Here is a 14,638-nt window from a genome sequence, read left to right as displayed (position 1 = left end):
ACAAAAGTATTCAGACATTAGCATTTTGCAACCACAAGTTTAAAAACCCTGAGTCACATGTTCTGCCCTCTGACATGTCTGGGTCACCAAGTATAAATATAAAACAAAAAAACAATTATTCTCTTCTTTATGACACAAAACCTCAGGGTCAAATTGGTGATTTTTGCTGTAAATTCTGTTTATTTGGAAATAAAGCCATTTGTTACAAATTGATATCAGCTTTCAAACCTTTTTTCTACATATTTGGCTGAGCTGTCACTCAGTATCACCAGGAGAAAACTTTTACAGGATAAAAAAAAGATCATTTCCTCAAGTGAATAAAACTAGACGTAGAGGAATTGTTTTTAAGCACACAACATGTTTAGCAAAAGACAGGGTGAGCTACTAAAGTACATTTGAATCATTCTTATAAAATGCATGTATTATCCGGTATGGGTTTGTGAAATTCTGTCTTCTGCTTTCTATAACTCTCTAGCCACTTTGCCTTTAGGTGCGTACAGAAACCACAACATTACCGAGACACTCACACACTCCTCCCAGCATACAAAAAGTGGTGAGTGATCACACACAATAGAAATGTACGAAAGAGCACAGCAGACCTGCATTTAAGCTTAACTGCTTCCTGTAAATACTGACTTTTGTCCTGTAATATTATTGTGGTGACTTATGATGTCATGCTCTATTCTAAGCCTCACTTACGAGCTCTGTTCTTTCACCATAAACCTGTCTTACCTGTTTACCCCCCTTTCCCTCCCTCCCTCTCTCCTCCTTCTCCCTCTATTGCACTCTCTCTCTCTCTCTCTCTCTGCACTGACCCATCCTACTTCTTGCTGTTGACTTGCCTTGACTAGCCTCAGGAAAAGTTGCTCAATGTTAATGTTTGACAAGTAGGAAGAAGGGCCTTGGCTGCCATATCGCTCAGTCTCAGACAACACGACCACACTCTTTCAGTTCTCCTTCTGCTCGAGACTTTGTTTGCTTTTTTGTGGAGATATTGCAAATCTGAGGGAGAAAGACAGAACGACACCATGGGTGAGTCAGCGTTAATGCTTATTCTTATATGGGGTGACGTTCCGTGAAATCACAAAAGTTAAATGTGAAGTATTGAAAATATTGAGTTGTTTTTTGTCTGCTCCAAATGGTGGGGATTTTGTTTGAATTATTTCAAATTGGCATGCAAATGTAACCAAAGTTTTGAGACTGTACAGATAGGATTACACTGTTTTGCATGGACTGAATACATGTATTTGTTTATACACAGAGATTATTTGAAAAGTGTACAGTAGGAAAATCCTTGACCTTCCTTTAAGGAGTTTATTTTTCAGCCATCTGATTGAAGACATGTTTTTACATAATAAAGGAATGATACATGTCAGTGGAATACTGTATGATTTATCTGTCATCGTTTATGCCGGTTCAAAGCCCATTCCCTTGTCTAGCCTCCACGTCTTAGGGAGTTTCGACTTGGTTTACAAATGTCAGGACACATCACTTGTGAAGCCTGCACACCAGCCTTTGTGCAAAGAATCTAATTTTCTGCCCCATTTGCGGTGCCACTGTAGAGGTGCTAGTGCTGCTCGAATTCGAGGGCACCATGGGAGACGAGATCACACTGAAGATGGGGGATGTGGTCAAAAACGTCACTAAGGCCAGCGAGGAGGGATGGCTGGAGGGGGAGCTGAGAGGAAAGAGAGGCATCTTTCCTGCTAACTTCACCAAGGTCTGTTGACGCTAAATACCTTAAAGCTGACTGTTACTATACTGTGTGTTTACAATGATCCACAAGTCTTGAAATATGCATTTTGTTTTGGTTGTCATTACAGGAGGTGCCAGTATATTTGATAGGTGACAGCACGAGGGAACCACGGAGCCTCAGAAAAAGTAAAATGCAGTTTAATGAAACTTATATGCAAATAATAAAATGTTCATTTTAAACTTGTTTGTGTAAAATACCTGTGGTTCTGCCTTCTGAAATCTGCACATATATGCAGTGTGAACCCCTTATCTCAGCTTGATACTTGAGGTTACTCAAAATAAACCACGAAAGCATTTGACAGTGCTATTTAAATCAGGTGGGTTCTTCTATTGTACCGCTGATGGTCTAAAATCACAAGTGTTTGAAATTGTGGTTGGTGTGGTGAATGGACTCAGCAAGGTAGTGCAGCAAGCAAGCACACTGTAAATATAAGTCAACCACATCCTCTCTGCACAAATCTTAATTATATCTTATGAGAAGGGAGCAGATGAAAACAAACAGAGTCTTTTTGAAGGATTAGGTATGTTAGAAGTGTTTGAAGCGCTAAGAGATTGGCAGTCTTGGCACTCACCTGTCGAGACTTGACTACTCTCCCTACAGTTGAGCTATACGCACCATTATTGAGTGTTATCAGCTTTCCCAGTAGATTAAACCCTTTACGACTGTCTATTGATGTGGCTGGTGATTCTTTGTTTTTCAAGCAAAGTGGAAGAAGCAGACGAGGAAATGCGAGGTTACGTTTGCCTACAACCCCTTGAATGAGGATGAGCTGCAGCTGGTGGTTGGGGAGACGATAGAGATCCTCCGCGAGGTAGAACTCCCTCCTATCGCTGCTCAAACACACATACTTGAACTCAGATAAAGTAACAATGAGGCTCTGCAAACCAGGTTTGGTAGCATATTATTAAGTTTTCATAAGCAGTGCACTTCCCTGCAAGCTGCTAGATTGGCTTTGAATGTAAATCTGGGCGTTGGTTAATTGTTTGCTCAGCCAATCTCTCGAGGCTAGATAAAGAGTATTTCATAAGGTGTAATGATTATTTGGGTATCACACTCTCATTCTGTTTTTCCACCAGGCTGACAAAGCATGTTTCACAGAGAAATCACAGCTTTGCGGCAACACAAGGGAACAGATCTAGTGTTAAAAGTTACTATGGAAGTATGAAGTGTTACTTGAACAGACTAACTCTGGAATGTAAAGTGGACGTGTTTTAGCAAGTGTTGTTACAGCCATACAAGTCTGTCTTCTCACGTACTTTCTTGTTGTACTCTGTTCCATTGATATTATCTACACGACAGATTGAAGATGGATGGTGGATGGGGGTAAATAATGGCAAATTGGGAGTATTTCCATCAAACTTTGTCACAGAGATTTTTGTTTCCCCTAAAGGTGGGTCAAGCCAAAACTTTTATAACTTTTAGTCCTTTTTCTGGATGTCTTATCTTACAATGAAAAACAGCTGAACTCACTCTTGGTTTGCTATGTTTACAGACAGCAAATACAATGAGGGCAAGTCAAGACCCAAGCTCACAGATGCAGTGTTCAACAAGGAGGTATGTAATGCAGAAATATTGTTTCTGAAATGCTTGAGTTGTTAACCTTAACATTAAGTCGTTTTTGTCCTCATAAAGGGCATTTCTCAAAGAGCAAGCGTCAGGAGCAAAGCAAAAACCGGTAAGTCCTTTTATAAACGGCACTTTCTTGTTCTTAAAATGTTTGCTCAATGATGGACTTAACACCAAGGGGATTTTTGAACTATTTATACCGGATGTTTAATTGCTGTACCTTTTATGGCATTCATCATAGGGTGGGGTCAAACATAGATACTCGTGAGTTGATTAATTACATTACAGATGCTCACGTCAGTGAGGATCAAGGTTTACAACTTTTATCTCCAGTTTGTTACTCTTCCACACCTTTTCCATGCTACTCTTTGAAGTAGCGATGTGACCATTGCAAGGCTGATAAGATTGGTCATCGTAGTTTTTGTCACATATCTACAAATCATATTGTGGATAGTAACATGTCATCTCTTCCACTATGTCTCCTCAGTGGTGGAGTGTTGCCAAGTCATGTTTGACTACAAGGCCAAAACGGAGGATGAGTTGGATCTAAATAAAGGAGACACTGTTGTTATCCTGAGAAAGGTTTGAGCATATTGTATTGTTATTCTCTGTCTAGCATTGGTTCCAATAATGTTTAATGTAAACATGCTTACAGACTCCTTTTCGTACAATTGCTTTTCTTGCCAAGCAGTAGTCATAGTCCATCCAGCTAAACCAGTTGTGTCACTTTCAAGGAAACCATGTGCCATTGTGGACAACATGACGCATTTTAAGTCTTATGTTATCATAGAAGATAAAATGATTAAGATAGAGATACCTCATATGACAAATAAAAAACAAGGCAGCTTCCAGTTGCTTGACCGTTTCGTAACCCCTTATAATTTGGTGTCCCAAAGGACAGCTATGTTTGAGCTCCTAATGTGACTCTTTAATCTTTGAATAAAGGAAACAGAAGATGAAGGCTGGTGGGAGGGAGAGATAAACGGGCGATGCGGCTTCTTTCCGGATAATTTCGTCATGCTGATACCACCAATGGACAGTCTGCAAGTGAGTTGATCAAACCACAGTCTATGACATGTCATTCTGACTGGACCTTTCATGAATTCAAGACTTGGCAGCTGCTACCATGAAGCCCTAGACATGCTTTATAGTAATTCCTATCTGTTGCACTTTTTTAAATGGCTCAAAATGCAGAGTACATAATGTCACTTTATGTGCAGCTGGCTGGTATTTGTGTTACTTTAGCAGCCAGTGTGCAGTGAGTAAGGGAACTCTTTAACATCCTCCGTTTTGGAATTACTCACTGAAAATTGCCTTAGTGGAAAAAGCATGTAAAATATTTCACACGGGGACGTACTTGCCAAACTGTTGAGTTTTCCGTTTCTCCTCCTCTAGTCTGGGACCACAAACCAACCGCCTGCACGCAACATCAGCAAGAAACTGCCAGGTAAGAGAACCGCATGTATGTCGCCGTACAGGAACACGCAATGTTTGACTTTAGATCGGGGAACTATAGGCTTCGTGTTTCTTCTGCTGACTCGTGACTTCTGGCTGCAGTGCTGTTTGTCCTGGCAGTGAACTGACAGTCTGGACTGTGAAGGGCTGTTGTTTGAGCTGATGGAGAAAATGGAAGCAGTATTGGTTGGGCGATTTTTAGCACGTGGTATACTGTGAAAGCAGTAGAAATTGTCATTATTTAAATATGCTACCTAAGCAATCACAAGGTCTTTCAGTATCGCTCTATACATGGAAATTCTAAATATTGGTTGATCATACTCTTTCTATTTTTATGTATTCTCATCTACTTATTGGCTGAATGTAACTTTTGGTACTGTGATTTAAGTGTATCCACTTTATGCTTCTTAATACTTCTACACCATCCCTATTCAGAGGCAAATATTCTACTTTTCATTACTGTTTTTATCTAACAGCTTGAGTCACTAGTTTCTTTGGAAATTCCCAAAATATAAATCAACTAATTTATTATGATAACATCGTATAGATGAAGTTACCCAGCTGGTTACAGCTTGCCTCACCTCTAACCAGCAGAAACATGAAAGTAACGCTTTAAAATCAATGCATTCATAATGGGACGTTCTGCATGAATACTTTTGGTACGTTAGAAATATTTTGATGCCAATAATCTCTTACTTTTTCTAAGTAAACGCGTATGTTAACACGGTGCTATTGCTATCCTTACTTAAGTTAAATATCTTAGTACTTCTAAATAACAAATAACACATTAAACACTTGTTTCTTTTTGACAAGGTACACAAGTACCCTTTGCAACAAAAAGATGTAGAAGTCAAATCTGTCACTCAGGCAGGATGTGGCTTCCTGTGAAGTTTCAGCTGAGTTCTGTCTGTGGTGCAAGATGCAAATTTTGCAATTTCTTTCTGGTTTCAGCAAAACAGAAACGTTTATGTTGGCCTCCAACTTCTTATTTGGTTTAGAAATGTACCATTGAATGCTCATCAAAACATTGCTCAATAGACAGGCAGGTGAAACAGTGCCATTCAAAGTGTTCGGCTACTCAACGATGTCACCTGAACTAACTGAATATCTGAACCTTCTCATCATTTTTTTCCACACGTTATCACTCACAAGATTTTCACAGGAAGTCTCAGACTGTAGCGAGATGGGGGATGGTTAGACTGGTCATGTGACACAGTTCAGGAGTCTTGGAGGAAACAAGGGGGGTGGAGGAGAGCTCTGTACACAGATTTTCACAACCAGCCCAAGCAGCAACACTTAAGCTGATAAGGCTGTGTGGATGGTTTGCTTGAGGGGGATTGTTGCACAATGCTTTGACCATTGAAGGTAGGCTTCCTGTGTTCTTACCCGCCTTCATTCTAAGAGACTAAGCGTTTTGAAAAGTATTGTGCTCTTAATTATGGCTATGTGTTAGAGCAGTTTTACTTATACTTATTTGGGCTTATATGTATTAAGTAGAGCTGAAGTAGATCTTCTGTTTCAACTAAGCAATTGACTTGGCATGGCAAAGCGGAATCTCTCACATTATCTTCAGTTCACTGACGCTTCATAATTCAAGTATCTATTCTCGCAGTCTCCAACGCACAGTCTCTCAGGGACTGTATTTTTCTATGAGCTGAGGCAGAGTTACTGTCCCTGATGAACTTGTTGAGGCCCCTGGGAACTGGAGCTGAAGAGCTATTGGTTACAGCTGTGACCTGGTTTGCTCCAGTGATGTGCACATCTCTGCCTTCCCATGCAACTGCTCATAAACTAGATTACAGTTTAATTGAAAGAGCAATCACATTTCTCTCTCCACCACTTTAAATAATATTGCTTTCTTGGGTAAGCAAATGTAATACCTCTCTTTGACTCATTTTAAATAGTCCTCCAAAGTGATGTCAACGAAAACAACAATTCATGGAGACGAAAGATGAGGTCAACGCAAGCATAATGGTTACAGTGTACCAGTACTTAAATACATTACTGGCTGCACCTGCATAAAGTTGTGAAAGCTTACTTTTATTTCTTGATGGCAGATTTTGTGAGCCTGCATGCCTTGTTTTCTATGCGAGAAACCTGCTATATATTCATTTGTTTACACACATCTGGGACACAGCAGATTAGGAGCACCTTCAATGTAGTTGCCTAACATTTTAAGGATGGTCGATAAAGTTCAAATGACAATCATTTTCTGGCATGTTGACATTTTGAATGGAATGGAATTAAACCGACTAGTTCAGTAGAAATCTAAAAATACAAAAGCTAATCATTTTCTCAAGAAATGTACTTCAAATATCTCATCCAAAGCAGGGCTGTGTGGATTTACATACCAAATGCACCTTTTTGGTAACGGTTTATTTACTTCTCTTTCAGTAAAGACAGAGGCCTCAGCGATGGACAAAAGTGGTTCAACAAAGACAAAAGGTAGAAACAGCAGTGTCATTTATTGAAATTGTGACACATTCCTTGGAAGATAAATATTGTTGTAGATTAATGGGGTGGTGCATTTGCTTTACAGATTATAAACCAGAGGTCAAGGACCTGAGAAGCAATCCTCCAACCAAATTCAAGCTGCCGTCCATCACCAAGCCCATCCCGCCTCCAGTCAAAGACAAACCTAACAAGGTTTCATCCAAGTGAGTGATACCAAAGCATCTCTGATGACTAATCACCATGCATAACCACTACAGACTTACGAGAGAGAAAAGGGCTCAAACTCAAGGACATGAATAGTGATTCATTAGCAACCTTTTCTAAAGCAAAAGGCCTTTAGGAAATGTCAGGAACACTTTCTCCTCTTTGGTCTGGCACAGGGAGCGGAGCCTTTACATGTTAAAGGTTTTGGTTGTCGCCACCAGTTGCCATGGTGTCCTTAAAGAATAATGCTAGGATGCCCGACCTTTAGCGGCTCAGTGGAAACTCTGGAATGAGTCAGATCAGGCCTAAACAGACGAAAGCAGCCCATTTCCTGTTTCCTGAGCAAAACACACACAAAAAAACTGAGAAAAGAAAACAGCCCTGTCTTGAGGGGGCAGCTAACGGAGAACAAGCAAAAAGAAGTGTTTCCAGGCGAATATGTTTTGGATGGACACCTTTCTAGCTTCTTTAAGAACCATTCTTCATTTTTAAAAGCTTTATCTTCCATCTAATAATTTACTTCATTATTGATTGATTAGGTTTTTTGTGTGTGTTTATGTTGTGTATTGTATAAGCATTATATGAGTTGAGTGGTGACTCTGGGGAAAATGCCAAAAATACACATTTCACAGCGAAAGTGGAATATGTGCCAGGATAAGTTAAGACACAGAGAGACTTTAAGTCTTCATCTGGTGTGCTCTGTACCCTCACCCATCAGTGTAGGAAACTTGAAACCACATTCAAAGTTTTTTTTCCCCACCTACAAACTGTGCACCGGTTTCTTTCACTAAAGAAATCATGAGAGATTTCTTGAGAAATTCCCTCCCTTATTGAACTCAAATCAGAGGTTGACATCTTTTAAAATCTTGTGAAATTGTATTTTCAATAGAACCAATGGCGATGCGGCACCAAAACATTCGGAGGAGAAAGAGACGGACCAGTTTGATGGAGTGGACGTGCAGACTGATAAGCTCTCCCACCCGACAGCAAACAGAGCCAAACCCCCGCATAGGAGACCACCGACTGGCCTGGTTACAGCAGCACACGTATGTCCACAATAGTGACCAACAAATATTGATTTAACACAACCTTTCACTTAAACATTCATGTGACGAGTTACATAATGAACACTTAACATAAGCCCGAGCCGCCGACATCCTGCTAAACCACATAGAGGATGCTAACCACCATTTCTGTGAATGACTTTTGCAACTTAAGATTAGCTCGGCACCAATGATGCAACTCCCTTATTTATCTTGTCAGAATCAGAATCAGGAACAGGTTAATTTCCAAGTAAGTTAACACATACGAGAAATGTGTCTGCATACATATACATACATACAAATAAAACAAAAATTGGAACTGTGATAAAAAACTATGTTAAGATAACTATAATATTGTAAAATATATAACAATATTTACATTGAAATATAGTTATACCCGTAGAAATTAAATTCAAATTGGAAAAAAATACACTGCCCTGCCAAAAAAAAGGTCTATGATCTGGGGTTGCTGCAGTTGGTCTGGTCTAGGTTCAGCAACGTGCCCAAAGAATGAGGTCAGCTGACTCCCTGAATATACTGAATGACCAGGTTATTCCATCAATGGATTTTTTCTTCCCTGATGGCACGGGCATGTCCCAAGATGACAATGCCAGGATCCATCGGGCTCAAATTGTGAAAGAGTGGTTCAGGGAGCATGAGACATCATTTTCACACATGGATTGGCCCCCACAGAGTCCAGACCTGAACCCGATTGAGAATCTTTGGGATGTGCTGGAGAAGACTTCGCGCAGTGGTCCGAATCTCCCGTCATCAATCCAAGATCTTGGCGAAAAATGAATGCAAGACAGAAACAAATGTTGAGACATTGCAGAAGCTTGTGGAAACGATGCCACAGCAGATGCGTGCCGTAATCAAAGCTAAAGGCGGTCCAACGAATATTAGAGTGTGACCTTTTTTTTGGCCAGGCAGTGTATGTTCATTTACAATGTGCAGGATTGTGCATACTTGGTTGTTTCTTTCTTAACATGTAAATACACATATTAAGTAGAACCTTACTGCCCCTTTTCTACTTTGGTTGTGATACACTGGTGTTTCAAGTTTTGTACGGTAATACTTGTAAATGCCATCCAAACTTTGCCATGAGTGGTACATGTTAGTCATTTCATAGACTCAACTTTGTTTAAAAAAAACCAAAACCAGTCAGCAGTGTCTTACAATGGTTGCAAGAAACATCCGTAATAGAGGAAGAGATATCAGCACATTCACTATAAATAGTTAAGATGTGTTTTCAAGAGCACTTGCACACTTTACACTGGCAGGAATAAGATTGGGCCTGATCTCTAAGGGTTTAAAGGACTAAAGTCTCCTTTAACAGTTTGTACTTGGCTGTTTAAGAGACAGTTGTAGATGTTACATTGACATATATCAAGAATGAAAGTGATCAAGGCAGATTTTCAAGATGATTATTAATGCATGGCTAATTGTCTTTTTCAGGCTACTGACCAAACAGAACCAGAAATATTGCCCAAGACGTTTCCGATGGACAAATTACCTGACTTGCAAAAGGTTTGTGATCCTGTGATTCCTTTCTTGGTACAACAGAGCACATGTGATATTAAATATGCCACCTCATTATCTCATCTCTAATATAAAGGATATTGTGCGCTGTGCCTTTATTATTTTCATTCAGATAAATAATCCATAAAGCCAAAAGTTTGTTCAATGCCACCTAAATTCTTTGCAGGGTAAAGAAAACCTCCTGCCATTTCCTGCAAAGCCGGATTATAGGTCCAAGACGCCACCTCCGCTTCGACCAGCACCACCCCAAAAAGTTTTGGAAGGCATAACAGCGACCCATAAAGAAGAGCCAACGATGTTAGCCCTGCAGGCGGAGATCAAAGAACTGAGGATGTCTCTGGAGCTGCTACAGACACGACACGAGTGAGCAGAACTCATTTAAAGCCTGAGCAACTGATTCAGTTTCCTTAGAGAAAATTATGGCCAAAATAAAACAGTCCTATTCATCTTAAATTACATTTCTCTTACTGAGAATGTGTGGACGGGACATACGATCTTAATTCAATTTCTGGTGTTGTGTGTGGACAGTGGCACTCACAGGAAGTGGCTAATCAAAACCAAAAACAGAAATACAAACTGTCTACTTAACATACAGTGGGGCAAAAAAGTATTCAGCCAGCCACCAATTGTGCAAGTTCTCCCATTTAAAAAGATGAGAGAGGCCTGTAATTTTTATCATAGGTACACTTCAACTATGAGAGACAAAATGAGAAATCCAGAAAATCACATTGTAGGATTTTTAAAGAATTTATTTTCAAATGATTGTGGAAAATAAGTATTTGGTCAATAACAAAAGTTCATCTCAATACTTTGTTATATACCCTTTGTTGGCAATGACAGAGGTCAAACGTTTTCTGTAAGTCTTCACAAGGTTTTCACACACTGTTGCTGGTATTTTGGCCCATTCCTCCATGCAGATCTCCTCTAAAGCAGTGATGTTTTGGGGCTGTCACTGGGCAACACGGACTTTCAACTCCCTCCAAAGATTTTCTATGGGGTTGAGATCTGGAGACTGGCTAGGCCACTCCAGGACCTTGAAATGCTTCTTACGAAGCCACTCCTTCGTTGCCCTGGCGGTGTGTTTGGGATCATTGTCATGCTGAAAGACCCAGCCACGCTTCATCTTCAGTGCCCTTGCTGATGGAAGGAGGTTTTCACTCAAAATCTCACGATACATGGCCCCATTCATTCTTTCCTTTATACGGATCAGTCGTCCTGGTCCCTTTGCAGAAAAACAGCCCCAAAGCATGATGTTTCCACCCCCATGCTTCACAGTAGGTATGGTGTTCTTTGGATGCAACTCTGCATTCTTTCTCATCCAAACACGACGAGTTGAGTTTTTACCAAAAAGTTTGATTTTGGTTTCATCTGACCATATGACATTCTCCCAATCCTCTTCTGGATCATCCAAATGCCCTCTAGCAAATTCAGACGGGCCTGGACATGTACTGGCTTAAGCAGGGGGACACGTCTGGAACTGCAGGATTTAAGTCCCTGGCGGCGTAGTGTGTTACTGATGGTAGCCTCTGTTACTTTGGTCCCAGCTCTCTGCAGGTCATTCACTAGGTCCCCCCCTGTGGTTCTAGGATTTTTGCTCACCGTTCTTGTGATCATTTTGACCCCACGGGGTGAGATCTTGCGTGGAGCCCCAGATCGAGGGAGATTAGCAGTGGTCTTGTATGTCTTCCATTTTCTAATAATTGCTCCCACAGTTGATTTCTTCACACCAAGCTGCTTAACTATTGCAGATTCAGTTTTCCCAGCCTGGTGCAGGTCTACAATTTAGTCTCTGGTCTCCTTTGACAGCTCTTTGGTCTTGGCCATAGTGGAGTTTGGAGTATGACTGTTTGAGGTTGTGGACAGGTGTCTTTTATACTGATAACGAGTTCAAAAAGGTGCCATTAATACAGGTAACGAGTGGAGGACGGAGGAGCCTCTTAAAGAAGAAGTTACAGGTCTGTGAGAGCCAGAAATCTTGCTTGTTTGTAGGTGACCAAATACTTATTTTACCGAGGAATTTACCAATTAATTCATTAAAAATCCTACAATGTGATTTCCTGGATTGTTTCCCCCATTCTGGCTCTCATAGTTGAAGTGTACCTATGATGAAAACAGGCATCTCTCATCTTTTTAAATGGTAGAACTTGCACAATTGGTGGCTGACTAAATACTTTTTTGCCCCACTGTAAGTGCTTCGCCAGGAAAACAAGATTGATCTCTTTCATCTCTTTGATTTGACACATCAGAGGCCTGGTTGCTCAACAACAGCCACTTGTGTGCAGTTGTTGACACACCATTTCCTGAACTTCTAAAGCTGCTCAGAAACCTCGATGTGTGATTACAAGCAAAGGAGATGTAGATTTACAAAAACACTAAGAACTGCTGCCGTGTTTTAATTGTGCAGCATGTTGCGTAAAATATATAGATGTTTATGTTTATATATTTATTTATTTGTAACTCTTGATCGAGGTGCTTATTTCAGTGAATCAAGGCAATATTGGCTTAGATCTAATACATCCCCACTACAAAAACATTTTAAATGAATACATCTTAATTTATACTTTTGATTTAACTGGTGTCGACCTTTGTAGACAAACCAATGTCTGCAAACTCATCTCTTTGTTTTCTGTTTGTTTTGATCAGCCGAGACATGCAGGAAGTGAAAGAAGAACTGAGGGAGGAGAGAGACAAACGAATGGCACTGCAGGTCAGTGAGGCGGGCTTTGAGTTTTGCATGGATTACACATGAGTTGAAATTGAAGCTGTGTTTCATGGCTGTAGTTATTTACTGTTTTATTGTCTTTTCCATACAGGATGAAGTACACAGTTTGAGGATGAAGCATTAATCCCAACACAGGCTTTGACTGTGCTGTCTGACACTGTGCCATGCAAGCTTTTGTACTGCAAGTTTTTCTAACATAAAATGAGAATCGAGAAGACAAGCAAGCTCTCCTACTGTAGACAAACGTGTGAGGGCTAAATTAGAGAATATAGTTGGACATAGGATTAGCTCATCCTGCATTGAACTGGAGCAAAATACTTTTAATTATGTGTTGTTAAATTTTTTTACATATTTTTTATGCTGGAAGTCAAACATGTAAAATGAGTTGCAAATTAATGTCTTACATTGTGCTGTTTCAACTGTCCCTTTTATTACACACTGTACGTTTAACATTTACTTACTGAACGCCTCAGTAGAATATATAATACATGCAGCTGTATATAGGAGGGAATATTGTGATGTCTTTTGCAAACACTTTAAATATAATTTTAAAGTCATTTTAGAGTCATCCGAAGGGGTTTTGTTACTTGAATGTTAATACTTGAAGTATGTGAAAAAATGGTGCAGGTGATTTTCAGACACCAGAATGTAATGCTGCATTGATCCACTGGGTGGCACTGTGTGACTAATACACAGAAAACAAGTGTTCAACTTTTCAGTGAGTGCTGGATTGGTGGAAGTGAACAGGCAATAGCGATCTGTCATTAAAAAACAAAAATCAAAAATAATTTCAAACAGTAAAACTGTTAAGACTCAAACAAGAATGGCTGATGTTAATTGATGTTGAGATGCTTCAGGGGTAACTTTCGTAACAGAGTTTGTAGTTAAGTGAAAAAGGTATCCCGTGTCAACGAGAAAAAACTGACTCACTCTGAAGACTTTGAACATAGTGACTCATTTCGATGGATACAGAGAGCTTGAGAAGGCAATTCATGAGAAATTCTTTGAAACCGTACCATAACTTAAATGCATTTAACACCAAGCTATCTACAGAGTATACATAGGTATTGATTTGGTTTCTGCTCCAAATGGTGGCGGTGTTGGTGTGCTAATGTCTGAGCCTACTAGAGTTGCCCACTGTAGATCACATCTGGACAACATCTGGAGCTCATCAGGGACCGGGTGCTTCTGAAACTTCCATGGGAACATACTATTTTTTTAAAAAACGGTGTTGAATAATGGTCATTGAGCGCACATTCCCTCTTGGACATGGGGTTAAAAAAAGTGTCAGTTGACATTGTGAAAATGCAAGATATGAACACTGAAGGTCCAGTTTGTAAAGCCCTGCACACACAAGTGAGGCTTTTACTTTTTTCACAGAGGACCTTCAAAAAATGTAAAAACATCAGGGATGACGGCTGCTGCCTACACTAAAGCTGCTTTATACCATTATACCCTATAAATCAGAATTCACCACATGCAAATATTTGACAGAGTGCAGCTTAATATTAGAGGAATGTAAGACAAGTAAGATTACTTGGTACTGGAAACTGAGTCTTGAGAACAGAGAGAACATTTTGGAGCTTAGAGGTCATATACAAAAAAAAAAAAAATCCTCTGAGGTAAAATTAGAAATGGAGAAAGAGGAGCTGACGAAGAACAGTCCGCCTCTATCAAAGAAAGAGCTGGACACACGCAGAAACAAATCATGTGCATGATCTCATGGGAGATGGCAATAAATCTGCCACAGACAGACATTTCGTTTTTAAATATAAAGCGTCAATTGAACACAAATAATAATGAAAATCATGTGCTACTCCAAAAGGTTTATAATGCGGCCATGAGGCTAACATATTATTATTAAAGAGGTGGTTTAATATAGACACCATCTGTAAAGGC

At 39.9% G+C, this 14,638-nt stretch overlaps 1 protein-coding gene across 1 annotated transcript; it reads left to right on the top strand.

Moving 5' to 3' along the window:
• Positions 1–793: 793 nt before the first annotated feature.
• On the top strand, positions 794–13,296 carry sh3d21 (SH3 domain containing 21). Its single transcript, XM_063878647.1, has 17 exons — positions 794–1,032; positions 1,563–1,720; positions 1,824–1,881; positions 2,458–2,567; positions 3,056–3,146; positions 3,249–3,310; positions 3,389–3,431; positions 3,810–3,904; positions 4,268–4,369; positions 4,718–4,769; positions 7,172–7,222; positions 7,317–7,434; positions 8,325–8,481; positions 9,934–10,005; positions 10,184–10,380; positions 12,661–12,724; positions 12,831–13,296. Exons 1-17 carry the CDS (start codon positions 1,029–1,031, stop codon positions 12,861–12,863), a joined length of 1,467 nt encoding a protein of 488 aa, XP_063734717.1. The 5' UTR covers positions 794–1,028; the 3' UTR covers positions 12,864–13,296.
• Positions 13,297–14,638: the final 1,342 nt, after the last annotated feature.

The sequence above is a fragment of the Eleginops maclovinus genome, chromosome 3 (genome assembly GCF_036324505.1).
Source record: "Eleginops maclovinus isolate JMC-PN-2008 ecotype Puerto Natales chromosome 3, JC_Emac_rtc_rv5, whole genome shotgun sequence".
In the NCBI taxonomy this organism is placed as follows: Eukaryota; Metazoa; Chordata; class Actinopteri; order Perciformes; family Eleginopidae; genus Eleginops; species Eleginops maclovinus.
The sequence above is the reverse complement of the archived record's forward strand: the minus strand, read 5'-3'. Positions and strand labels throughout refer to the sequence as shown.

Bases quoted from the DNA above. Each gene is read 5' to 3' on its own strand.
- sh3d21 (XM_063878647.1), top strand. The intron at 3,311-3,388 runs GTATGTAATGCA...GTCCTCATAAAG, and splicing joins ATGCAGTGTTCAACAAGGAG to GGCATTTCTCAAAGAGCAAG. The intron at 4,370-4,717 runs GTGAGTTGATCA...CTCCTCCTCTAG, and splicing joins CACCAATGGACAGTCTGCAA to TCTGGGACCACAAACCAACC.